This window comes from Echinops telfairi, unplaced genomic scaffold, assembly GCF_000313985.2.
Source record: "Echinops telfairi isolate 266 unplaced genomic scaffold, ASM31398v2 ScPeMD7_6273;HRSCAF=7185, whole genome shotgun sequence".
Lineage (NCBI taxonomy): Eukaryota > Metazoa > Chordata > Mammalia > Afrosoricida > Tenrecidae > Echinops > Echinops telfairi.
In genome coordinates this window covers 3,683,008-3,708,024 of record NW_022110173.1, presented here as the reverse complement: position 1 = coordinate 3,708,024, position 25,017 = coordinate 3,683,008, and the positions used below count along the sequence as shown (strand labels likewise).

General features: G+C 53.8%; 1 protein-coding gene across 1 annotated transcript in view; it reads right to left on the bottom strand.

The window, feature by feature from the left end:
* The window catches only part of CACNA1C (calcium voltage-gated channel subunit alpha1 C), an 865,289-nt gene that overhangs the window by 129,129 nt on the left and 711,143 nt on the right, over nt 1-25,017 (bottom strand). The window contains exons 12-18 of the mRNA XM_045295927.1: nt 22,719-22,879; nt 20,652-20,877; nt 8,476-8,683; nt 7,448-7,568; nt 5,534-5,648; nt 4,672-4,792; nt 4,303-4,372 (exon numbers count right to left, since the gene is read on the bottom strand). Coding sequence (XP_045151862.1) covers nt 4,303-4,372; nt 4,672-4,792; nt 5,534-5,648; nt 7,448-7,568; nt 8,476-8,683; nt 20,652-20,877; nt 22,719-22,879 — 1,022 coding nt within the window. The remainder of the gene's footprint in view (nt 1-4,302; nt 4,373-4,671; nt 4,793-5,533; nt 5,649-7,447; nt 7,569-8,475; nt 8,684-20,651; nt 20,878-22,718; nt 22,880-25,017) is intronic.

Sequence of the window (25,017 nt, the reverse complement as noted above, 5' to 3'; positions counted from 1 at the left end):
GACTTGAATAAGGAATCCTACTTCGCGGAATTTCATTTATCACGGTAGGGTCTAGAACCGATTAACCGTGATAAACGAGGGTTCACTGTATTTCCCACCTGAGAAATCTAACAAAAACACCCAACTGCCATCCAGTCCATTCTGACTAGTGGTGACCCTATAGGGCAGGTAGAACAGCCTCCTCTTTCTCCTGCGGGGCAGCAGGTGTGTTTGAAACGCTGACCTTGTGGTTAGCGGCTGCAGAGCCGCAGGGCAAACACTGTGGCCATGGCCAGCAGAGGGGCAGGCTGAACTTCCGCTCGCACTCAGCCTCTAGGGTCACAACACCCTGGAAAACCAAAGCTGGCGACCTTGGAGGGTGAAGGTCAGGGGCAAGGAGAGAATGAGGCGAGGGGAGTGGAGCAGAAGGAGAGCTTGGAAGTGTTCTTTGGCACCCCCTTGCTTTCTGGAGGAATCAGGCGGGCAAGGGTCCTCAGGCTCTATGCCTTTGAAGATTCGAGAGAATGAGCAGGGAGAGGGAAAGGCCATGGAGAGAGCAGAGAGCACAGACTAAATGGCCTGGGGAGGGGGCTTTGGGGACTTGGCTGCTCCCTTACTAAAGGACCCAGGGGCTGACTGCAGCAAAAAGGAAGGGAGGCAGGCAGGAAGCACAAGCTGATTTATCCTTTGAGATGGGCAGCCTGGGGCGAGCTCCGGAATGCCTGGTGCATAATAAAACGTGAAGGTGTGAGCTCTTTTATCTGCTCCTAACCACTCCTGTGATGCTTCTTTGTTAATGAGCAAGCGGCAGCCCTCCAGCCAGGGCAGATGTGCAGAGCTGCCAGGCTAGAGAGCACACTGCCCTTGGGGCCTCCTTGGTGGGAAAATGGACCCAGAGATAGTGGAGAGGTGGGGGGTGGGGGTCTCGAAGGCAGGTTTCAAGACCTAATTGTGGTGGTGGGTGGGGCAAGAGTAGGCCAGATTGAGTCACCTGTGGGCCCAGGGAGAGGACGGAGAGGCTAAGCCCTCTGTTAGGTACCGCCATGCCTGGACTGAGAGAGAGGAAGACATGGGTTTGGAGGCGGTGGTCGCAAGATGGCGGGAGAAACACACCAAGGATCTAGAGAGGCCCAAGGAATCAGGCAGAGCGTGGGCCCAGCTTTTCAGTCTAGAAGCAACCCTGTTCCCTGAGTCCCCGAGGCGCCAGCCGTCGCACGCTGGGTGGGCAGCCATTTCTACCACAGCCAGCATCATGACAAGAACCCCACCGGTCACTTTTCCCCTCCGCGCCCTTCTCTCCCGTTTCGTGAGGGCAATGGCGTGAGAAGCCACAGTAGATTTAGAACTGAGACATTGAGGTGACTGTCTGCATTAGAGCTTATGTTCGAAGCACTGGTCTGTGGAAGGCTATGGTCTACAGGAGCCCCGCTGGAACAGTGGGCTATGCATTGGGCTGCTAGTTGCAGGGTCAGCAGGTTGAGATCACCAGCTGCTTTCTACTCCCACGACGAGTCACAGGCTGGGAAACCCACAGGGGCAGTTCTACCCTGTCCTCTAGGGTCACTATGGGTTGAAATGGACTCATGGCCGTGAGGGTGGAGTTTCTTTGGACACAGTCTTACAGTGGGAGCTTGGACTCCATCTGAGTTCTTTATGTGCTTGACCACTAAACCAGCATTATGGCTGTGCTCAGAGACGTCTGGGGCAAGCCCAGGGAGGGACAGTCTACCCTCAGGAAGTGTATGGTTAAAAGCAGACAAACTGCTATGCAGAAAGAGGTTCACCCATAGGACTACGTAACTTGCTTGGGCATTTATGGAATGTAGCCAGTATACAGTAGATGCTATTTAAGTCAAAGCCTGTGGACCCTGGCCTGCCTGTTTTGTAGCCAACCGCCTTGTGGCTATGATTCAAGGCTGCATGGTCTTGAGTCATATCCGAACCACCACTTTGCCAGGTACCCCAAACCCCAGAACCTATCCTGTAGCCTTTGTAAACCTGCAGTGGTGCACACATCCCAATCCTGGTCCACCGGGGCAGTGATGGATCGCCTGCCATCAGCCATGATCTTGGGGAGAGTCCTTCACTCTCTGCCATGGCTGTGAACTGGCCGGCCCACTGGTCTCTGTACTGTGTGCCTGCTGACCGGTTTCCCTTATCTGGGATGAATGTCCTTGTTTTGTCTCGTCCTGTTTGAGGCTTAAGAAGAGGCTCTCTGTAGAACATGGCGTCCTGGTGACTCGGTGGGTTAAGCATTTGGTGGTGAACAAACAGTGTGGGGTGGGGGGATGTTTCCAACCCCTCAGGTGCTCCACGGGAGACAGACAAGGCGAGCGGCCTCCGGAAAGAAGGACAGCCTTGGGAACTGGATGGAGCAGTGCTACTCTGTCCTGGTGCGAGGTCTCCGTGAGTCAGAATGGGCTCGATGGCAGTGGGTTTGTTTTGGGTACAGAGCACATTTAAATCTGGAGTTTTTCCTTAGTACAGGCCAGAGATCTAAGGGTGTCCCACTGCCATGTAGAGCGAGCAGGTGCAGACCTGTCCACAACTGGTACACGTGCGAAAGACCCTCAAATCTAGATGTCGCCCCACTGTCTGCTGTGTACAGGGGGCCCACACCCAGGGGCTGGATTACCCAGTAAGCGAGGGACGTATGGGCTTAATTTTGTTTACTGTATACTGGGCACGTCGTCCCTGTGAGGAATGGCCAGTTTGAAAAGAGGCTTTGATTCTGGAGGAAGGTGCTGTGGGGTTGGGGGAGGGAGACGGCTGACAGCCATCCTGAGAAGCAGCATCTTGGACGTGTGGAAACTGTGCAATGGTTCACTGCAGATTCATCAGGAAGCAGAAGGAAGCCCGAGGGCACCTGGATTACTGGGTAATAGGACACCCCACCCCCAACTTAAAAAAACTCAACACAAGATGGATGGACATGGTGGTGCAACAATGGGCTCAAACCCAAGAACACCGTGAGCATGGCGCAGGGCTGGGCGAGCCTTCCTTCTGTCGTGTGCAGGCACACGCCTCAATGGCATCGAACATCATCATCATCACCATCCTCCTCCTCCTCCTCCTCCTCATCCCAACAAAACTAATAGGAACTAATTGATACCATTTAGTCCCTGGTCCATAGTTCATCTGACCTTATTCCCCCTGAAAAGGAAATGACGTTTTAAAGGTCAGCTGGCTTTCCCTTCTCGTTGAGTGTTTTTGGAAATCTCTAACAGTTTCTCCCTGGTAGGGGGGTCTTTAGGATGTCGACAGGTCCCACCTGTGTCAACACCCTTCTACTCTTTCGATGCAAGCCCCACAAGGCCAGATCCTCCGCCCCTAGCTGGGAGACCGGAGGGAGAGGCCGGACAGGGAGCCTTTCTCCCGAGGGCTGAGAGAGCCCACGGCGGCCCTGCTATTGCCGCGTCCTGCAGAGACTGGATGGAGGAAGCGAGAGCAACGGACACCTCGCTTTGCTCACAAATGCAGGCGGCTTTCCGCCACCAAACACGGTTACCAGGCCTGGTGAGATGGGTACAGGAGAAGGAAGTGTCAGCAAAATCAATAGTCCTGTCTACCATCCCGTCCTCCGTGTGTGCCTGACGTCCAGCTCCCTGTTAGTGACGACAGCTGCCGTTCTAGGTAAACAGCAGGCACGCTCAGGCTCACACGGGAGGCGAGGGTCGTGAGTCAGGGGAAGGGCATCTTTGAGGGATGTCTAAGGACCTTACACCTTCAAGTCATCCAAAGAGAAGTGGAATTTACAAATCAGGCAGAAGCGGTAGAAACCAGAGTTGGTAGGGGCTCTTTTTTTTTTTAAGTAAGGAAGCGACCCGAAAGCAATATTCTAAAGCAACAAGTGAGACATCTGTGGTGGCAGCTGTCCTTGTGCTCAGCACTGCCTCCCAAGTCAGGGCGAGGCAGCCTTGGGATTGACGATTGCTATTAAGTGAGCATAACGCTGCAACATATGTTATACTAATACATTACATAGCTTAATAATGCTTTTACAACACGGGATGGAGTAAAATCTCAAATGCATAGAGAGTCCGGGTTTCAGAAGGGCCCCCCCCCCCCCGCCCCCCCACCAATCACTGGTCAAACACATGGTCTCATGTAACCCTACATTACTATTAGGAGGAAACCAGGAACATAGTCCCCCTCTCGCCACACCACCCCATCCCTCCTGAGGATGACAGTAATGCCTGGCTGCAGACAGAGGCAGGGATGGATGTCTGCAGTGCCCAGGGATGCCAGAACCACGGATGCCTATAGCGTTCCCACACCCGTTTAGAATTTAGAGCTCCAGGGTCCCAGTCTGGGGCCTGGTACCTGTAGTTTCCGGGTTGGGGTAGGGACTCTTGCCCTCATTTTCATTGGCCTGGAGATCATCCACGTTGATCTAGCCAGCAGAGGGGAAGAAGGAAGAGTTCCGTTAGATACACTGCATGATTTTAGGAAATGTATTCTATGGTTTAAGCCCCCTGACTGCATTAGAGTCACTGGCTGACTATGTGTCCCTGTCACTTGGCACAGAGGCTGGGATTCCGGCAGCCTGTCTTCTCTTCCCGTTCCCAGCTCCTCCGCTCCACCTCCGCTGGCTTTCTTTCCCTCCCTCCCTCCCTCGACCCGCTTTCCCCTCCTTCCTCCTTTCCCGGGGCTGTCTGGCCTTGGAAGCAGTAGCAGGAGATGGTGGTTCACCTTGGTGGTGGGTGGGGACTCTCCATCCGCCGTGATGGATTTCAGCTCGATTTTCTCCTCCTTGGTCTCCTCCACAGGCGGCTTTTCCACCACCTCTTGTTTCTTCTCTGGGCTGGCCGTCCTGGCCGGTCAGCAGGAGGGAGAACAAAAGGGTGTTACCTGGGATGATCGGGGACAGTGGAGAAGGGAACCACCCCTGGCCTGCTGGGGGCGAGTGGGGGCAGATTCCCTGGGTCTGTGACCAAGCCCGCTTCCTCGGGGCAGATCACCAATGCTATTGGCCGGTGGGCACCTGGCTCTCTCTGGTGCTCAGCTGGCCTTGTCCAGCTTCTCAGCTGCTGCTGCCTAAATCAGAGCTCGGCTCTGGGTTCCCTTTAGAATTGGCTGCTGGACAGCCTCTCCTCGGTGTCCGGCAGGTGGCTTTTCATGGTCCGGTTGTCTAGACCAGGTGGGATGCAGGGTGGGGCGCTGCCTTGCCTTCTTAATCACGGCAGCTGAGGCACCAAACGGAGCGGGGCTTCCTTTTGTAAGCAGGAGCTGGATTTCAGTCCCACTACCTATCATGGCCTCTCCTTTCCAAAGAGAACCCCCACCCCCGCCCCCACCCTGCCCCTGTGCCCAACTTCCCAGATGGATGGGGAAATGGAACAGCTTCACAGCCTAAAACGTAAGACGGTCTCGACTTTGGAGCCAGGCCTGGGACTAGGAGACCACGTAACTTCCTATAGAAGGCCCCAAGCCCTGCCTTCCCAGGAGGGCGGGGAACAGATGGAAACGCCCCAGGCTTCTCTCAATCATTGATGGGAACGGCCTTCCAGAGCAGGACCGTGGTCCCTGGGCCCGGGTCAGCTTAGAGGGTTACCTGGCCAGCTTCTTTCTCTCCTTCTCTTCTTCCTCCTCTTTTTGGGCAGATGTGAGGCTTTCAGCATCAGCCAGGTTGTCCACCGCAATGGCCAAGAATACATTCAGTAGGATATCTGTTTGTGTCCATTTTTAAAGGAAATAACCCTTGGGCACTTTAATGGCTGCTCAGAGGGACAAGGAGGGCTATCAAACATGCAGGAATGGTGTTCCCCCGAAGAGAAAGGCTACAGGAACCCACCTTGAGGGGTTCAGTGCCCCATTGAGCTCCACCCCGTCCCCTCCCCTGGGAGTTTGTACGGAGCTGAGAGGAAGCTCACTGGCAGGCTGGTATTGGGGCAGTGTGACAGCGAGCCCCGCCTCACTTTTTCATTGCTTGGTTCTGTGACTGGGTTCCCCACTGAGGCGGCTGGTCATAATGGACATTATAAAGGGCCTTGTCTCCGGCAAAATGGTTTCTCTCAAGAGTGGCTCATTATAACCGTGTGCCAAGGAGGCAGCCTGGCATCTCTGCCAACCTTCAGTGGGAGTCATGCAGACAGAGACCCAGGAGGGCCGGGAATTCCTAGTGGAAGCCAACACGCCCCCTCCCACCTTGACCAAAAGACTACGGGTCAGAGAATTGCAACTCCAAAAAACATGTCCAGAAGGGGGTCATGAAGTTTAAGTCCGATCTCCATTCCTTCCCTCCCTCTCTCTCTTTCACACACACACACACACACACACACACACACACACACACGTTTCATGGAAGGAGAAACTAAACCTAGGGAGGGAAGGGCACCTCTCTCTTCCAAGGCGGCCATTGAATCCTTCACCCAAGCAGGGTAGCAGCAGAGTGGGGGCTCTGCGGCACACGATCACGTGACCTGACAATGACTCCTTGAGTCCCAGTCTCTCGTGCCCACTGCCCTCGAGCTCATTCTGACTCATGCCCCCATTCTGCAGCCCCATGCCACAGACAGTGAGGGCGAGAAGGTCCACGCTGGCCCAGGCCACCCGGATGGTCACAATGGAAGCTGTGTCTGCTGACTTCAATGTCCACGTGTGTCACACAGTGTCCCTTATCTGGGACTTGTGAGGAGCCCGGGCGGTGTAGGGTTTACGGGCTGGGCTGCTAACTGCAAGGTCAGCCGCTCCATGGAAGAAGGATGGGCCTTCGACTCCTGCTCAAAGTTACAGCCTCGGAAGCTCACGGGGCAGTTCTACCCTGGCCTCCAGGTGGCCCTGAGTCAGACTTGGCTCGATGGCCGTGAGTTTGCTTTGGGTTCTATCCGGCACTTAACCCTGAGAACTCGGAGTCCAGGGCCTGAGCTGCTTCTACCACTTGAAAACCTAGCAGGGCTTGAGTCAGAGGCCCGGGAAGCCTGCTCACGGGCTGCGGCAGGGAGGAGGTTGGCTGGGTGAAGCCTCTCCATCTCTGACTGCCACCCAAGTCCTGGGAGAGAAGGAAGGATCCTGACCCCAAAGTGGGAGATAGGAAGGTCATTTCAAGGGTGATGGCGCTGCCATTCTTACTTAACCAAGCACGGCACCTCAGAGCAGGTGTGATCTTTCCAGGGCAACTCCAGGGGTGTGGTCACCCTCTCGTGCTGGTGTATGGCTGGTGCCAGCACAACGCCAAGGGGCGCCATTAGCCAGGATGACGATGTGACCCGTGTCCCCTGGAGTCCCGCAGAGCTGCAGGCTGAGCTGATTGGGCAGGATGAATTTACACCCCCGGCCCCTATGCCCGAGCACCAGGCTGCCACCACATCACCTGCGCTGCTAAAGGGGTTCTCGGCAGGGAAACCCAGCCCCAGAGCCTGCCTTGGCACATGCCTCGGGGCAGCCCCAGTGAAGGCGGCCACACTGAATGCTGCTGTTTGAGGGAGGGGAGGGTAGCCGGGATGGGGGAGGCAGTAGCAAAGGATACAATTTCCACAGATGAAGAGGATGATGAAGTAAATACAGACTAACATCCCTGGAAAAGAGGGGCCGCCATAAGCCATGATCCCATCATACATCACCGAATTCCAGTCCTCCCCGGTCAGGATCTGAATGACACATTCCCACCAATAAGGGACACAGCGTTAGACCAACAGCAAACCCCAAAACTCCCCTGCCCTGCCCCACTGTGTTAACAACAATGTCTACAAATCTCTCTTCCATCTCCCCTCCTCCTGGTCCCCAATTCTCTTCCCCATGGGCTCTTGGACCCCATCCTTAGATGAGCGCATGATCCCTAGCATGATATGATTTGAAGAATGACTGCAAAGGCCTGCTATCCACATGCATACGGTGGTCCACAGTATGTCCAGCCTCAGGCCTTTCGTGGGCTAGGCCTGCACGAGGCTCTGGATCATGTAATATATTCATCGTGAGTAAAATGTAACACCAGTTTGACCCCAAACAATCATTTGGGGCCTGTCTTCAAGAAGTTTGTGCCATCCACACAGTATTCATTTTAATCTATAAATGAGCGTCTTTAAACCTTAAATATAAGTGCTACTTAAGCCTTATCCTAAGCAAAAATGTCTACAAAGACATAAATTCGATGGGTTATCTATCTTTTTCCCCCCTAGTGCCAAGAAAAGATAGGACCTCCATCACCTTCTCCTCCTCGCCAACAAGAGTGGTTCTACTTCTCTTTGTTGGTATTTCGGTTTTCCGGTGTGATTTTATTTGGATTCATTGGCTAAGAGTTTTTAGCCCAGTCAATTAGAATCCCCCCCAGCCCACAATGGCCCACTGAATTGTAGGTCTTCATGGGGGTGGGGGCGTGGGGGAGAAGAAACTGGGGAGAGGACTGGAGTTTCCTGGCATGGGCTCCCCAGGGCTGATGAGGGCTGGTTTGGGCTGTCCCGTCTAAGGATGCTTTCCACCCCCTCTGCGAGAGCTCTCTAACTGCTTCCCACCACCCAGCCGCCCTCCCGGCGGCGCTCGGCAGAGGAGAGGCCGTACCTGGAACACAGTGAGCAGAGACTGGGGGAAGTTATCGAACGTACTCCTCCTGGTCTGCATCTCATCAAAGTTGAACTTTCCTCCAAAGAGCTGCATTCCCAGGAGGGAGAAGATGATGATGAAGAGGAAGAGCAGCAGCAGCAGGGAGGCGATGGAGCGCACGGAGTTCAGTAGGGACGCCACCAGGTTGCTTAAGGAGTTCCAATACCTGTGGGTCCACAGCGGAGAGATTAACCTGCTTTCCCATTCCTGTCCTTGACAGCGCTGGCTCCTCCTCCACAGAACCCACTAGACTGTGACACGCACACCAGCAGCCTCCTCTTGCCTCCCCTTTCCTCGGGGGTAGGTGGTGGTGACCTGGTGAGCTCACAGATCGCGTATGGGCCTACTGATGCAAGGTTCCTAGGTTCCTTGCAATGGTGAAGCAAGGGAGTGCCCACCTAGCTCTGCCATTGCTCACCACACGTGCCTCGGGCTAAGTCACTTAGCTTCCTTCTGTCTCCCCATCTGAAAAGAATGGATTTCCCTGGAAGGCTGGATGAGATCATCCAAAGAGCCCTCAGGAGAGAGGGGTCATGGTGGACCAGTGGTACCAGGGTTTGAACCCTGACCACTGCACTTCGTGCACGACACTGCCTGTCTGTCAGGGGAGGCTTTGGTTCTGGGGTGGTGTGAAGCAGGTTCCCGGGGAGCTTCCAGACTAAGCCGAGCTAGGAAGAAATGCCTGGAGATGCCCACTGGGTGTGGCTGGGCCCCTCTGACGCAGTCATTTCGAGGCAAGGACCTGCATTACAGCAGCAGGCATCGTGGTTCTGAGACACCCCAGGGTCGATCCTGCGCCACAGTGAGCCGTTGTCTGGGCTGTGATCTTTACCAGAGCACATCCCCAGGCCCTTTCTCCAGCAGGGTGGCTAGGGTGTGTCCGAACTGCTAACCTTTCAGTTAGCAACCAAGTGCTTAACAAATGTGCGACCAGTGCTGCTTAGCAAAAGTCCAACAGTCCCACAGAGAGCAAGGGCAGGATGGGCAAAATCTCCATCTCCCTACGGTCTCGCCATTTCCAGACCGTTCCACCGGCCTGCCCTCCAGTCAGAAGCTGGAGTCCCTGTCCCGACGACAGCCCAAGCTCATCACCCACGCAGTGAAGTGGTTTTGTTTCCTAAGTGAGCGACAGGCTAACCACCCTCCTGACAGCCTCCCAGCTGTGCCTGCAGCCTGGGCACTTCCCTGGTTCCTTCGTGAGTGCCGGCAGCAGATGGGCCAACAGTTTGGATGCAAACAGGAACTTCTCCCCAACCCGGAGCTTCTACGCTCCTTTCGCCTTCCCAAATTCATCCTGCCCCCATCTCTATTTTGCCTGTCAGCCACACCTCCTCGATTTGCAGAATAAGAATATACATTTAGGTGGGTCTGTTCTATAAATGCTCTTAGGTGTGACAGCCTCACCTCGATAAACAGGCTCTGAGTTCTTGAGGTGCAGAGACCAGAGATTCATGCCCTCTGCTCCTCCCTCTTTTGGACTCAGGCAAATTCTGCACAGCCCAGTCTGTGCGACAGATGGCCTGGTGCCCCAGCAGGCAAGAGGGCGTAGTGAGTGTTCTGTGTCAAACAAGAGGTCATAGGACCTGTCTGGAGGCAGGGCCCTCCACTCTCATCTGTGAAGCAAACACTTGTCTGATGATTTGATCCCAAAGCCAGCTGACCTTTGCTACCGCCTACATCCTGATGAGTCCCAGGTCCCACCCTGGGCCCCTGAAATCATGATCTCTGTTTCTGGGGCTTGATGGATTCTCATGCAGCCAGCTCAATACTTGTCAGTCAGCTCGTATTAGGCATCGGTGATGCTAGAGCACAAACACAGTGAGACTTTTTGGCTGCATCGGAGGGGAGCATGGTGGCAGGTGGACTGAAGCCACAGAGGCCCCTCGAAGTCCTCTGTGTGCTCAACTGTCATGGGAAATTCTGGAAAGCTCTCAGTGGCCATGGAAGGTTGGAGCCTTGATTTTCACGAGACACGTGGACATGCGGAAGACAGGCAGACAGACCCCGGCAGAGGGTTAGCTACGTCTGTCAGCCACGCTCCGAGGAAGGCAGCCACGGACGCCCCAAGACTCGAGAGAGCAAGTCACGGAGAGTGGGGACGAAGTGTGGCAGGCAGACAGGGGTGTGCTGGGGGCGGGGCATTTCCTGTCTGAAGAGCCCCTCAGAGTGCCAGGGGGTCTAGAAGAACAAAGGAAGTCTTCCAGAAGGGAAGAGTGCTGTGGGGTGCGGAAGGCGAGGTCCAAACAATGGCCAACAGTGAATGCTGTAGAGGAGTGGACCAAGAAGGGCCGGCCAGGAGACAGAGTATCAGATTAAAAGGGAGAGGTCCTTTCTCGTGTCTGCTTTACGGCCAGCCTACCTCCCCCGCCCCCCCGCCTCAGGAATATGCTGGCACAGTCAGAACACATTTGGCCCGCGGGGTTCATCACATCGAGATGTATCATCTGATAGAACTCCTGAAGTCTCCACCTGCCATCTTCCTCATCGTAGGAAAGGACACCGGCTGCCGGGGTGGGGCTAAGCCCAAAGTCCCGCATCTTTCTATCTCCCAGGCCATTCAGATCCGCAAAGGCCGCGGGCTCCCTCTTATGAACGAACCCCGGGTTCTGCCTTCCCCATCCCCTTTTCGGAAACAAAGCTACTTGGAGCGCCCCGGCGATGGAAACTCTTTGTCTTGCGGCTCACCACTCAGGATAAAGTGTGGGGACAGGTGTTAGTGAGCGGAAGGGCGCTTTTCGCTCCAGCAGAGTCAGACTCTCACAGGGCAAGTTCTACCCTGGCCGGCAGGGTGGCGAGGAGTCGGCATCGGACTGGCTGGCAGCGAGGGAGTTTTGTTATCGGTCCAAAGCACCCTAGGGGGGTATTGCCCACTCTGGGAAACACAGTGGGCAGCATCTCTCATTCGGATTGCTGGTCACAGGCTTGATCCCTTGTCCCGCACGGCTATTCTCCACGTGGCAGTGGGAGGGGTCCTGTCAAGATCGCAGTCACATGGAGCCTCCACACTGCATGCTGGCTGTCCCCTAGGCGGCTCTGCGTCTAGGTGGGCTCCTGATGAAGGGAATGAAGCGTGCCCAGTCCCGGGCCACCTTCAACGCCGGCTGGAAAGCCTCAGCATATTGCTGGGTCCGGTGTGTCCAGCTGGGGGTGGAGGGTGGCACCTTCCAGTGCTAAACCCAACAACATTCTAGTCGGTCCACAGGGTTTTGTGGCCTATTTTTGGGAAGGGGATCACCAAACCTGCCTGCCATGGGTGACCCTGCTGAGGGTTCCACACTGGGGCGCAGCTTCCGGCCTCACCGCAGACCATCACAGTGTGACAAACTGACAGGCAGGTGGTGCCAACTCTGCTCACAGCCCTCCTCTCGCGTCCCGTCCTCTCGGGAGCGGCCCAACAGGCCACGGCCTTCCTGCCCCTGCTCCTGCCCTGCCCTGCTGCTCCTGCAGTCTGCAGAGCGTCCCCGACATCGGGCCACACTCACCTGTCCTTCCCCCAGGTCCCTGCTCAGGTGCCAACTCATTGGGGTCAGGGGCCTGACCACACGGCATAGAAGAGCCCCTTCTAGATCTTTCCACCCTGCTTGCTTAGACGACACTCTCCCCACCTGCTAGCAGCTATCTTGGTCTTTACTGGCCACTTCCTCTCCCACAGCTTCAGGTCCCCGGGAACAAGGGCTTCCTGCTTCTGTTCACTGCTACCTCCTGGCCCAATAGACGCATGCTGTGCACGCATGAATGAGGCTCCCGTAACCATGGTATCCTGGTACTACTCACTGGATGGCAAGGTAAGGGGCCTGGGGGTTACCCAGATGTTCTCTCTGTGTGTGAGACAGGGCAGGTAGGGGATGGTAGAAACATCAACCCAGACACACAACCCAGGTCAAACAGTCAGGACTTCCTCCCACATAATTTCTCTTCCTAGCGCTTCCCAAAGGCCCTGGGCACAGGATTCCCGAGTGCTCTAACTTTAAACATCGTGTTCCATTGCCAGCCTGGGGTCAAATGAATGCCCATCAGTCTGCCCTCCAGAAAACAGGGTTGCCATGGCTTTGAGCCCCTTGGGGTAGAACTCCCGCAGGAGCACTGTGACCATGAGCATCCCTCAGGGGAGAACTCCCACCCTGCTCACTCAAAGGCAAGCCAATGGCCACCGACTTGAGGGCATGAGCCAGCCTCTGTCGAAGAGATGACTGCAGCCAGGTAGGCTGGCACCAGCTACCCTCCACAGGAAACACATCTGGGCCGAAAAGAGCCTGCACTTTGGACCAGGACATGGTTATTTACACTGTCTTCAACTCACTATTCCTTGCCCTTTAACCCGGGCAGGGGGTGGTGGGGTAGGGGTGGATCCTGCTCCCTGGCAGGTCTGCCACCCATCCTTCCCAATCCTCTGGAGCAGGATGAGAAGAGCCAAGCCAGTGCCAGTGGCCTGGCATCATGAGGGGTGCCCAGCTTGCTGAGCAGAAGGCCACCCCTCCCTAATGTGCAAATGATTGGCCACGGTTTCTAGCCTCTCTTTCGGAGGGAGACAAAGAGAGTGTGGGAGGGGCAGTGTGGCGGAGAACACCACCAGGGTTGGGGAGAGGAGCTAGATTTCTGAGCTGAGCCCGCAGTGGCGATGGCAGGGGTTGGGGTGGGGGCTTCATGAGTCTCCATGTAGGTGACATTGTAGGGGCTCTTCCGGGCAGCCTCTGAGGTGGGTTGGGGTGGTGTGGAATAGAATTTGAATGGACTGTCTGGACGCCCCAAGGAAGCTCTGATTTGTTCCTCTTTCAGGCCAATGTGGGCCTGGAAGGCTATTCCCGCACCTGCCTGTAGGTAGGAAGACAGCCTCATGCCCTGGAATCATTGGGTTTCAGGAAAGATGAGCTGATGGCAAACTAGAGGAGCTAATGGCAGATAGCCATCAGCTGAGGCTTTCATCCTAAGTGGTTGGAAATAACGAAGCAGAGACACCCACCCACCCAGAGGACAGAGATAACAGGCCGCAGCAGGAGGTCGCAGTCTCTGTCTTTGGTCATGAATCATATAGGGCAGTGGTTCTCAACTTGCGGGTCGTGACCCCTTTGGGGACTGAAGAACCCTTTCATAGGAGTCCCCCAATTCTGAACAGTAGCCAAATGATGGTGAGAAGTAGCAACGAAAATAATTTTAAGGTTGGGGGTCACCACCACACGAGGAACTGCCTGAAAGGGTCGCAGCATAAGGAAAGTGGAAAATCAAGGTGTAGAGGAACAAGAACACCGTGTAGACATAAGCCCACAGATTGCAAGGCTACAGGCATCGGTGATCCAATGGGATGAGTCCAGGCACGGGGTCTGGTTCGCTTCCTCGCCAGTGCAGCTCATGCCCAGCCACGGCCTGTCTGTCTGTGCGGGTTTGTTTCTCTGATGCCAAAGAGGTTTCAGCAGCGCTTCCAGACTGAGGCGGAGAAGGACGAAAGGTCTGGAGAGCAACTTCCAAGAATCAGCCACGGAAATCCCTGTGGCTTTCACAATGGGCCCATCCCACCGGAATGCAGGGAAGTGCAGAAGCGAGCATTGGCTTGCTTCATTGTGCGTGGGTCTGTGATGCGCAGGGGCCGAGTGGACAGTACAGAGCAACAACAGGAACAACACATCATCCTCGTCAAGGGGTCCATGGCCCCGAGCTGGCACAAGCCCAGCCTTGAGGACTCCCCGCCCCTCCCTATCCTGGGGGTTCACGGTCTCCTTTCAGTTCTCCAGATGGTCTGAATCATCTCCCCAAAGGGCATCTCCTTGCCCACCCCATGCACCCCAAACCCAAACACCAAACCCATTCAAACTCACAGTGACACTGTGTAGGATTTCTGAGAGGGTACATCTATACAGGTGCAGGCATCCTCGCCTTTTCCCCAGGGAGCAGCTGGTGGGTTTGAACTACCAACCTTTTGGTTAGCAGCCCAGTGCCTATCTGACTGTGTCCCCAGGGCTTCCTTTACTCTTTAACATATGGGCCATTTGAAGGCGTTTGATGGAGTCTGTGTCTTGTTATAAAAACTCTCTCCCCTCCTCTCTCCCACTCCCTTCCCAATGACCCTTTCCTTCTGCATCTCTTCCTTCACATCGCTCTCTGTTTGGGGAGACGCTTCCCTCCGGCTGTTTGCTCAACCGGAAGTCTGTTTCTGGGTTCAGGGATCTGCAGGATGAGTCCTCCTCTTCTACAATGTAGAGTGACCCTAGTCTTCCTTGACCTGGGACTTTCCTCTTGGGAACCTTTTGCTCTCCAAAGCCCGGGGCGGGGTCCTCTAGGTGCTAGTGTAATACATCAGAATGTTGGGCTCCCCGTAAATAAATGAGCGTCAAAATAACCAGGCCTATAGATTTGGAGTGCTTTGTGAATGCCCCACCCTCCTCCTTTCCCATCACCAGGAAGGTCAGGACTGACGTTGCTGTTTAACCGTTCCCAATGGCTCTCAGCTGGTGGGCGTCAGAAAGAAGAAGAAAAATCTGCCAGGTTTGACAACAGTGATTGGTAGTTGGCAGAGTATACGGAAAGCAAATTTCAGACAGTAAACTTGTGTATGTTGGTGTATGTGGGGTGTGTGTGTGTGCGCTATACCCACCATTCCCAAGGGTGTGGGAGGAAGTGGGTGAGGAGGAAGGAGAAAAGGGCGAGAACTGGGAAACAGCTGGTACTCCTTCACTGGGTGGGGTCAGCCGCAGGGACACAGGGGGTGGGTGTCAAAGGACTAAGAAGGGTGGACACTGGTCCCTTGGACATAATAGAGCCTGTAGAAACTCATGCGACAGGGGGTAGACTGGGCGTATGTTGAACCAGGAGAAACCGAATAGAGAATTCTGGACTCTTCTGGCCCAAATGAGGGACAGCCTGGTAACTGGCTGACGTCTGCCTCCTCCATTATAGCAGGGCTGCAAAGCACATTTTACGCATTCCACTTTAGAGTCAAAGCCCGTCTTGGACTAACGTGTTCAAAGGTCGCTTCTGGACTGTTTTGCATTCATGAGCTGGTCACATTGAGAAGGGAACATGCATGGGGGGACACAACCAGGTCCAGCTGCAAGAAGGTCTGGCCTTGGCCTTGGCCTTGGGGTGGACCTTTGAAGAGTGCTTCTCTGAGCTTCTCGGGCCACGGAGCTACTCCCATTTGGCCCCGTTCCCACAAAAAAACGGAGATGAGGATCGCACAACCCCGTCCCTCATGGCGTCTTCCAATCCCTTGTCGGAGACAGCAGCCAGTCCCTTCCTGCTCTTTCTACTGACAGTCACGATGCACCCGCACACTCTGTAGTCTGGCCTGCCTTCCCTGTGGACCCTGGCTGGGAACTGAGAACACTCCAAAGGTCCTTCTTGAATAATGGTCATCAGGAAGCCTTGTGTTCTCCTGAGTCCTGAGAAGGTGGCGGCTGGGAGGTGGAGGAGATGAGCGGGGAGGCGTGGGGCTCAACCTGCTGTCCAGGCTCGTCCAGGCAGGGGCACCACTTTGAACTGGGAGATAAGCGCAGGCTCTCATGGACTATTGTGGTGGTCCATGTGTGGTCATAAGTCGCCAGTAAATTGGCAGGCTGGGTCGGCCCAACCTAACCTTTGGGGCCAGGGAAGCGAGCAGCAGAAGAGGAACCACAGGAGAAAGCCAAGAGTTGGAAGATTTGAGAAGGAACATCGTAAGGGCCAGGGGGATTTTGGTGCATTCAAAAACAAACTGTATAAGAATTAGATGTAATTAGTAAATTGGAATCATTTCCAGATTTAATCTAATTGAAGCCCTTGTTCCTCCCCACAGAACAATATGTCAGACTGGGCTTGACAAAGCGTAGACAAAACAGATAGTGCGTCTGAGCAACATCTGGGACCCACTGAAGTCTCAAAGCAGGAGAAAGAACTCAATCCATCACGTGCCTGGATGGTCTACTGTCACGGGATGAAAATGACATTCAGCAAAGACGACAGAGAGTCAGGCCCTGTGCATGCTAGCCGCCACTCAGGTGGAACGCATGCCTTCCCTATTTCATAACTTCTCAGGCAATAGTGCTACAGCACAATGAGCACACATGCATCAAGAGACTTCCAGACCCACTCAGGGGTCTCCCTGTTCTGCTTTAAATCATGAGACACATAGGATGGATGATATTCATATAGATAGTATACTCCCTTAGGCCTCCCCCGATTTGGACAAGCACAAACATCTAACGGAGACCTCAGCACGCCCGAAACTCCATTTCCTCACAATGATACACCAGAGACCCTGGCTCCCTTCCGGCAGCCTGTACAAGTTGTAAGCCCACCCCATTCTTGCCCATTCATCAGAGTCCTTGGGAATACCAGTGATGGGCAGTAATGGTGTTGCCAGGGCAATCCCAAACTCATTTGTATTTACTTTGTCAGAAGTATATCATTCACACACTTTCCTATTTTAGCTCTTAAAACTCCTCTCCCCTCCAAAACCAAGCCAAACAAAAACCCTCGCTGCCGTCAGGTAGATTCAGACTGACAGGGACCTGTAGGGCCCAGCAGAATGCCCCATAGAGTTTAGGTCTGCAGACGCTGGGCTGTACTATCCGCAGAAGGCTGTCCTAGCTACACAAGCAGGTTGCCTTGCCTTTTTCTCAGTGGCGGGTAGGTTTCAATTGCTGACCTTGGCAGTAGCCGCAGAGCTCCTTAGTCCCTGAGCCAATAACAAATGATGGCTGCACACAGCCACTACTTTGGACATACCAGTGTACCAAGACAGCATCGTCGAGTAAGCCAGGGATCCAGATCAGTCTTTCTAAGAAGCTCATAGACCATGCGCCCTGGGTGGGGAAAGGGCAGTTTGGAATAACAGGAAGGGATCTATAAATGTACAGGACATCAAACACAGCAGCAGAATACATAAACAAGCCTGTCTTCCATGTGCACTCCCACTAGTCAAAGATATAGACAGACAGTGCTATGCTGAATTCATCATAAAGTCGCGGCATGATACATTTTCTCAGTTCAGAACAACCATACACACAATCTGCACTCCGGTCTAGGGAATGGTAAGGTAAGAATCACATTTTCCAATTCCATAGGAAAGATCATATTTGAAGACAAGAAAGTAAACAAAAGACAGTAGCCGGAAATTAGATTAGTGTTTCTCAGAGTGAGGTCGTTGGACCACCAGCAGGAACTTCCCAGGGTTGGCTGGCTCAGATCTCTAGGGCTCTGCAGGAGTTCCCCGAATGAGCTCAAACTTAAGTGTGTGTGAGAATTACAACCATGGGTTTAGGACTACATCCCCCCAAATGCTTCTCCAACAAATGGATGCTGAGGTTTAGCAAAGTATTCTCCAAGAGATTTTTACAAGAAGAGGGAGAGCTATATTTGTCTGGCTGGAAGAACCATGCACAGATGGCCAATCCAAGCCCAGTTTAAGGGACCATGATGCTTTCTGGGTTCCTGGAGGGCACTGTGCCTACACACGTCTGGGGCGTAGGGATGGCGGTCAGAGGAGCTGGGAGCCCCCAGCACGGTGCACCTCACTGCTGTTCTAGCTGTCCTCATCGGGCCCCAGTATGCACGGAGACTGGAAAACAGGAAGAGGGCGGCCTTCGCGGAAGATAACTTCTGATTCGATAATGAAATTATTCTGTTTATAGGCTTTAAGGAGATCTGAAAATACCACTAATCCTTTTGGAAGCTCTCTGATAAAGATAGACTTTTAAAAGATGGTTTCCTTGGCAATAGCTTTAGATTTGAAGCAGATCAATTGGTGATTAAAAATAGAATGAACACTAAATCTCTTCAAGATGCCATGACAATATTTAGGGACACTACCTTTCTTCTATAGAAATCTTCACACAAACAAGCCCCCCTAACTTTGGAGAATTATTTAAGAGTGCAATGAAAACTCCAAGTGGAATTGGTAATGATCTAACAACAAGCATCAGTGTGCCAAAATCCTTAACATCCTGCCTCAGGGCCATTTAGCTCATAACCTGGCAGGTTAGCCCATCTCTAGGCAATGCGTTGGAATGGTCAGGGTACAGAAATTGAAGTTAGGCCTGCCACTTCATTCCAGCTTCTCCTCTGGTCCAGGAAGCTGGTGACGTTGTTGGGTAAGTGTTGCACTGCTAATTGTAAGGTCAGCTGTTCAGCCCCACCATCTACTCTGCAGGAGAAAGATGAGGCTGTCTGCTCTCATCAAGACTTACAGCTTCAGAAACTCTATGTAGGTTCACGATGAATCCACGTCAACTTGATAGAAGGGATTTTTTCCTTATTTTGGGGGTGGGGTGGGATGGGGGTTCCTTCTGGTCAGTTTGTGTGTCCTTGGGCAAGGGACTTACCTCTATGCTTCAATTTTCTCACCTAACACACGAGGACATCATAGTAGCCATCCTCCACGCTCCCTGGCAGGTGACTGCACAGAGAGACTGAGCGAATGCATGGGAGCGTTTGCATTTCACCGTCGGGTACAGAGTAAGCACGCAGGCATGGTGACAATGATTGCAGTTGTTATTCCTATAACTTTTCTTTTAAACCCGAACTTCCTGCAGAGTCACGATATCCAGGACACTGGAAAGAGCGCCTTCATATTCAGGGGGAAGAAGGGAGTTGCTCACGAGTGCTGAACTTGAGAATTCAAATTCTGTGTATTCTTCAGGTCCCTGGTCTGATATTGAGCCATCTCCAGGGACTCTCTCTTAGTCCCTAGTTCCCATAGCAGGTATTTCCCTCCGGATGTTTTGCTAACTTGTATTCTAATCTAGATGTCCCTTGAATCATTTTATATGCACAAACGCCACCTCCTCAGCCAGCCTATTCATTTCTCCTGGGATTCGTTCCTGGCCTGCAATTTTGTCTTTCTCTCAGAACACAGGGGGGGATAAATAAATAGAAGGAAGAGTGTGTGCCCATGTCAACCACTATTAGCTCTGTTCCCCTTCTTTTCCTCTCCTAATGAGAAGGGTGAGGATAACAGTAGCAATAACTAGGATAATTAAAAAACAACACCTTTGGTGCGTCTGGTCCCTGGCACGGAATTCTTTGAAAACCTGTCTTTCTGGATCATTCGCAGCTGGTGGTTGTTGATGGAACTGCAAAGAGAATTCCTGAGGATGCTTTCTGGACTTCTGAGGCCTCACCTCGTCCACTCCGGAGGAACCCTCTGAGCAGGGTGTGCTTATTCCTAGTCCTTGACAGAAAAGACTGACTTTCTGTCCTGGATTTAATTGTGGTGCCCCACTCCCCCAGCATGTGACATCTTGGTTAGACTGTGGCTCTCAGTGGTTTGGCAGTTAGGCAATGATGTCATCTGATAGCTCCGAAGGATGCCACCATCTCTCCCGTGATGCAGTCTGTGGTGACCAGCCAATCAAGGGGATTAGGATGGGATGCTGCACCTTTACTCAGGTTGCCGCACTTAGCTGACGTAAAGGGGTTTCCCTAAGGTGTGACCTGTATCATCTTTTATCTTACAAGAGATAAAAGGACAGAGAAGCCATCGAGTGGGGGGAGTGGGGTTGAGGGGCGGGGTGGGGCGGGAGGGAGAGGTGGGCGGGACCTCAGTACTACCAAGAAAGAAGAGCCTAGAATGAACTGCTCCCTTTGGACCCTGGGTTCCTGCGCTGAGAACCCGCTAGACCCAGGGGAAGAGTGATGCCAAGACACCAAGATCTCGCGGCACAAGGAGCCCCGACAGATGGCGGCAGAAACAAGGACCTTCCCTCAGAGTCGGCAGGACGGGAAACGCTTCCCTTGAGCCTCCGAGGCTGCGAGAGCACAGCCTGTGTGGTAGCCGTTCACGTACAGTATGTCTGCCACCCTAGCCCTAGGTAACTGACCCACCCAACTTGGTTGTTTGGACACAATCCAACAGTGCTTTCAAGGCATCAAACTGAGCTACCAAAGTAGAAACTCTTGTACATCGTTTGAAGTCCCCTCCTCCAAGGTGTTTCTGAAAGAGCTCTCTAGGGACAAACCGTTCTGACCATAGCCAACCTATTAAGAAATACAGAATATATTGCAATTCAGATACACACAAACACACACATATATCTTAAATATTATTTGGCACCATGGGTTAAACACCACGCTACCATCTGGCTGCAAACAAAAGGTTGGAGGTTCAAACCCACCATCCGCTCCCCTCTAGCCCCAGTGCGCTAAGAAAGTGAGCAGCCGGTTACCTTGTGATTTTAAATATCCTTAGTAGCCGGACACATCTCAGCACAGAGATGCCCAAGGGGGACATGATCTTGGTCTCCACCAGGATGGTCTCCAGGATGCCCCCGCACACAATGAAGCAGTCAAAGCGGTTGAAGAGGGACACAAAGTAGGCCTGCAAGCCCAGGCTATACATCTTCAGGAGCATCTCTGCCGTGAAAAGGGCCAGCAGTGCCTTGTTGGCCGTGTCTGGCAGGTTCACGAGAGGCGGCAGGGCAGGGCCCAAGCGGAGGCATGGGGTGGGTTGGGGGAAGGAGGGGAGAAAGAAAACACAGTAATTAACACCACGGGGAAATCCAAACACTCCTCCCACCCATGACGCCCCTCCCATTCACCCTCAGCCAGAGCGGAACAACATTTCATCCTAAGAAGCATTTACTGGGTTATTTCCCCAGTAACCACTGCTGGCTTCCTGGCTGCCTCTGACCGGTGTGTGTCAGGGAGCTGTGCTGCAAAGGGGTTTAGATGGCTGGGTTTCAATGGGCGTGTCTTTCTTCCAAGTGCCACTTAGTGGACTTCCACGGCCAACCTTTAGGCTAGTCATTGAGGGCATCTACTATGTGCCCAGGAGGAGACCTTGAAGCCCTTGTTGATGAAGGTCCAGGATCGCAGCCTTCCCTATGGATTGCAACTCAATGGAAGGAAAACAGAAGTCCTCATGACTGGGCCAACAAGTCACATCACGCTTGCGGTTGCCAAGGATTCTGTGTTGCTTGGATCCATCACCAGTGCTCCTGGACACAGCGGTCAGGAGACAGCCGATGCACTGCACTGGCTCAATCAGCTGCCCTAGACCTCTCTAAAGTGTTGCAAAGCAAGGAGGTTACTTTGAGGACCAAGGTGCACCGGGCCCAAGCCACAGTATTGTCAATGGCCTCACAGGCACGTGAAAGTGAGAGCGCGGATAAGGACGACGGCGGAAGAGTCAGTGCATCTGAACTAGGCTGCTGGCGAAGCTCATGGAAAGTACCATGGACTGCCGGAAGAACAAACAAATCTGTCTTGGAAGGAGTGCGGCCAGAGTGCTCCTTCAGAGGAAGGAGGGCGGTGTACGCGTGGACTTTGGACGTGCTGTCGGCAGAGAGCCTGGACAAGAACATCACGCTCAGGAAGCTTCGGGGCAGCGACGAAGAGGAAGGCCTTTGGCAAGACAGATTGGCACAGTGGGTGCATCGAGGGGCCCCAACATACGAACAACTGTGAGGCAGGTGCAGGACCCACCGGGCAGTGTTTTGTTCTCTTGCGCGTAGGGGTGCCGTGAGTCAGCACCAACTTGAGGGTGCCTGACAGCAAGACCTCTTTGCATTCCCTAGAGTCCAGGCTTTATGATGCCCCGTGGGCTTCGCCCTCATCAGGGAAGGGACTATCAGTATTGCGCCCATATTCCGGAGCTAAGAAGTGAGGCTCGGAGAGCCTAGGAACCGGCCCAAATCAAGCAGCCCAAAGTGGAAGGCCAGGTGTCTGAATCTGAGCTTTGCACGATTAGCTCCAGCTGTCTCCAGGTTGATGGCGACCGGGACAGATCATGTCCGCATGACTGCTGGGGGCTACACTGGTGCACTGGCCAGTGAGAAGGCGCGGGGCTCTCACTGGGGGCTTCCACTGGGGGTGGTTCCTTGTGCACAAGCCACTATCTAGTTTCCCCTTCCCCGCCTTTCGGCACCTCCCATCCGCAGATATTTCAGACAGGCCCACCTGAGGTACTGGGCATCCATTCTGGGAAGTCGGCAGCCAAGGGTCACTTGGCTCATGTCCTGGTCACCTGGACCCAACCGTGACCACTGGTGGGGGCTGGAGGATGGTGTGGGTCCCACCGGGTGAGCCACGTCTGTTGACAATGAGGCCAGGCATGCTACGGAAGGGCCTGTGTGCTGCCAGACCCTCAGTGTCACCAGCATGGCCCCTGCCAAGAAGCAGGGCTCTCGGCTGCTCCCTCACCCACCTTCTGCCTGGGTCCTTCCCTCCCTGGGGCTCGGGCGGGGCTGGCTTAACAAGAGTCAACAGGGGCAGAGGCAGACACCCACTCTCACCTTGGATTTCCGTGAGCCAGTAGGGCTGGTTGTAGTGCTCCGACGCGATGGTGAGCGTGTTCAGGAAGACCAGGAAGATCACGAGCCAGTAGAAGACATTAGACTTGACGGCGGCGCGGCACTTCCTTCGGCAGAACCGATTCCACCGGCGCCAGTAGCGGCTGCAAGGGGGCAAAGGGAGAGGGTTGGGAGGGGGCTGTGGACTGTCCGGTTGCCTCCACCTGGAGGCTCACGCACTGCCTTCCGTCCGACCTGCACTTCACTGAGGACGGCAGCGCAAGCCTGCGGGGGAGGAGACAGGCTTCCCACCCAGGGAATGGGCTTTGTCACCGAGTTAGTTGTGTGGCCTTGGGCCTGTTCCTGAAATTCCCTAACCTTCCAATCTCTCTTCGGTGACGCGCTGGTCACACCAACTGCCCGGGTTGTGGTGGGGATGGCAATGTCTAGAGGGCATCATGAGCCTGGCATTGAGCCCAAGGAGATCCATAAACGGGAAAGGTCCGTGTCTGATAATGGCATCCGCATGAAGAGCGTGACAAGGCAGAGTGGTGGTGTGAGGGAGAGGACCAGCATGGACATCATTTTGGGAACCTCATGTATACCGCGTAGCCTTCTCTCCAATTCCTTAAGGAACTCCACAGAGTTCCATCATCTGGTTTGGAGAAGATGAAGGAGTGGAGAGGAGGGCACCGAGTTGGGGGCAGGGTGGGTATTGGAAGCACTAAGGCTTTGCTGTTGACTGGATGTGGGCAGAGGACGGGGGAGAAAAGCACTGAAGATATTGCCACAATTTCCAGCTGGGTGGCTTGTAAGAGTGGCACTGAAGAGGGGGTGTCCGTGCTCTGGGCAGGGAGGTCAGCTGCGACAAAAGAGGGCGTGGTTCCGCTTGCAGTCCGTGGTGGCAGCGGTGGTGGGGTCAGGATGGTAGAGCTGTTGCCCAGGCGGCGGGAGATGGAGCTTCCGTTCGGCCAACAAAGGAGGCAGGAGGAGAGACCAAAGAGAATCTCAGAGCATCACGGACGGATGTCTAAGACGCCCTTCTTTTCCTGAATCCATCCAGTCTAGACAGAACTTCACCTCATGGAGCCTCCGGGAGCTACCTCGGAGCGGAGTTTTCAAACCTTGCCCTTCCACCCATTAGTGGGGCTTTCTGAAGTCTGTCTAGGGGCTGGGCTGGGGGTGGAGAGGAGCAGAGGAAAAGTCAGCACAGGAGAGACAATATCAAGAGTGTATGACATGCGGGAGGGAAAGCATTCGTTTTCTTTGTAAAATAAAACCTTTGCTTCAGGGGAATGTGTGTGTGCGTGTGTATTAGGTCAGGATATAAAATGCATTTAAAAAAAATTAATTGGGATTACTACATATGTCAAATCATTCCATAGTTCAATCCCGTCCAGCAGAATGGTACATTTGCTACCACCGTCAAGTTTCCAAACATTCTTTTTCTATATGAACCCTTCACCTCACTACCTCCTCTGTGTCCCCTCACCCTTAAATGTATTTCTTATTGTGGGTTGTCATAACAACAAACAGACAACACCACCCCCCCCAAAAAAAAACCGCAAAGGGTGAAAGTTCAGGAAAATTAGCCTTCTATGTTAGAGCCCCAACTTCTAAGCCAATCTTCTGGCCAGAGATCATGGTAAGATTGCTCACAGTCATTTCTCCCTAGGGTCTCTGACGGAGTGGACTCTCCATTTGTGCGACAGTGTGGTTCTGTGCATGGCACGTCTACTTCCAGTCCCTGCAGGGCGCAACACCACAGGTGGCACTGTGACTCCGAGTGGGGCATGGGGCTGGTAGAATGCCTTCCATGCTCTGCTCGTCTCCACTTTCTTTCGGGGCAGCAGGTCCTTCAAACCTAACCCAAGCAGTCCCCAAGCTCTCGGTCCTCCCTCCGCATGCAGGGCAACCCCGTGTGTATAGGACAAAGTCTCCACAGGGTGTTCTTAGCTGGGATCTTTATGGAAACAGACTGCCAGGCCTTTCCCCCTTGGTGCCTACAAAGCAAGTTCAAGCCATCAATCTTTAGGCCAAAACTGGAGTCCAATCTTAGTAGCCTGCACCACCTATGTCCTCTGGGAGGCCGGGCATGGCTAGTATTCAGTGCCAGGGACGTAGACCAATGTTGCCGTGAAGTCCTCTACCCACCAACTCAGTCTTTGGGAAGGCTTGACCGCATCCACATTCCTACTGTCACTTTTCTCCATGATGTCCCTGGAAAATCCGGGTACCAACTCTCAGCTAGAATCTGTTCTTCGTGAAGAGCAGATGAAAGAAGAGTGATCCTGGCAGCCCC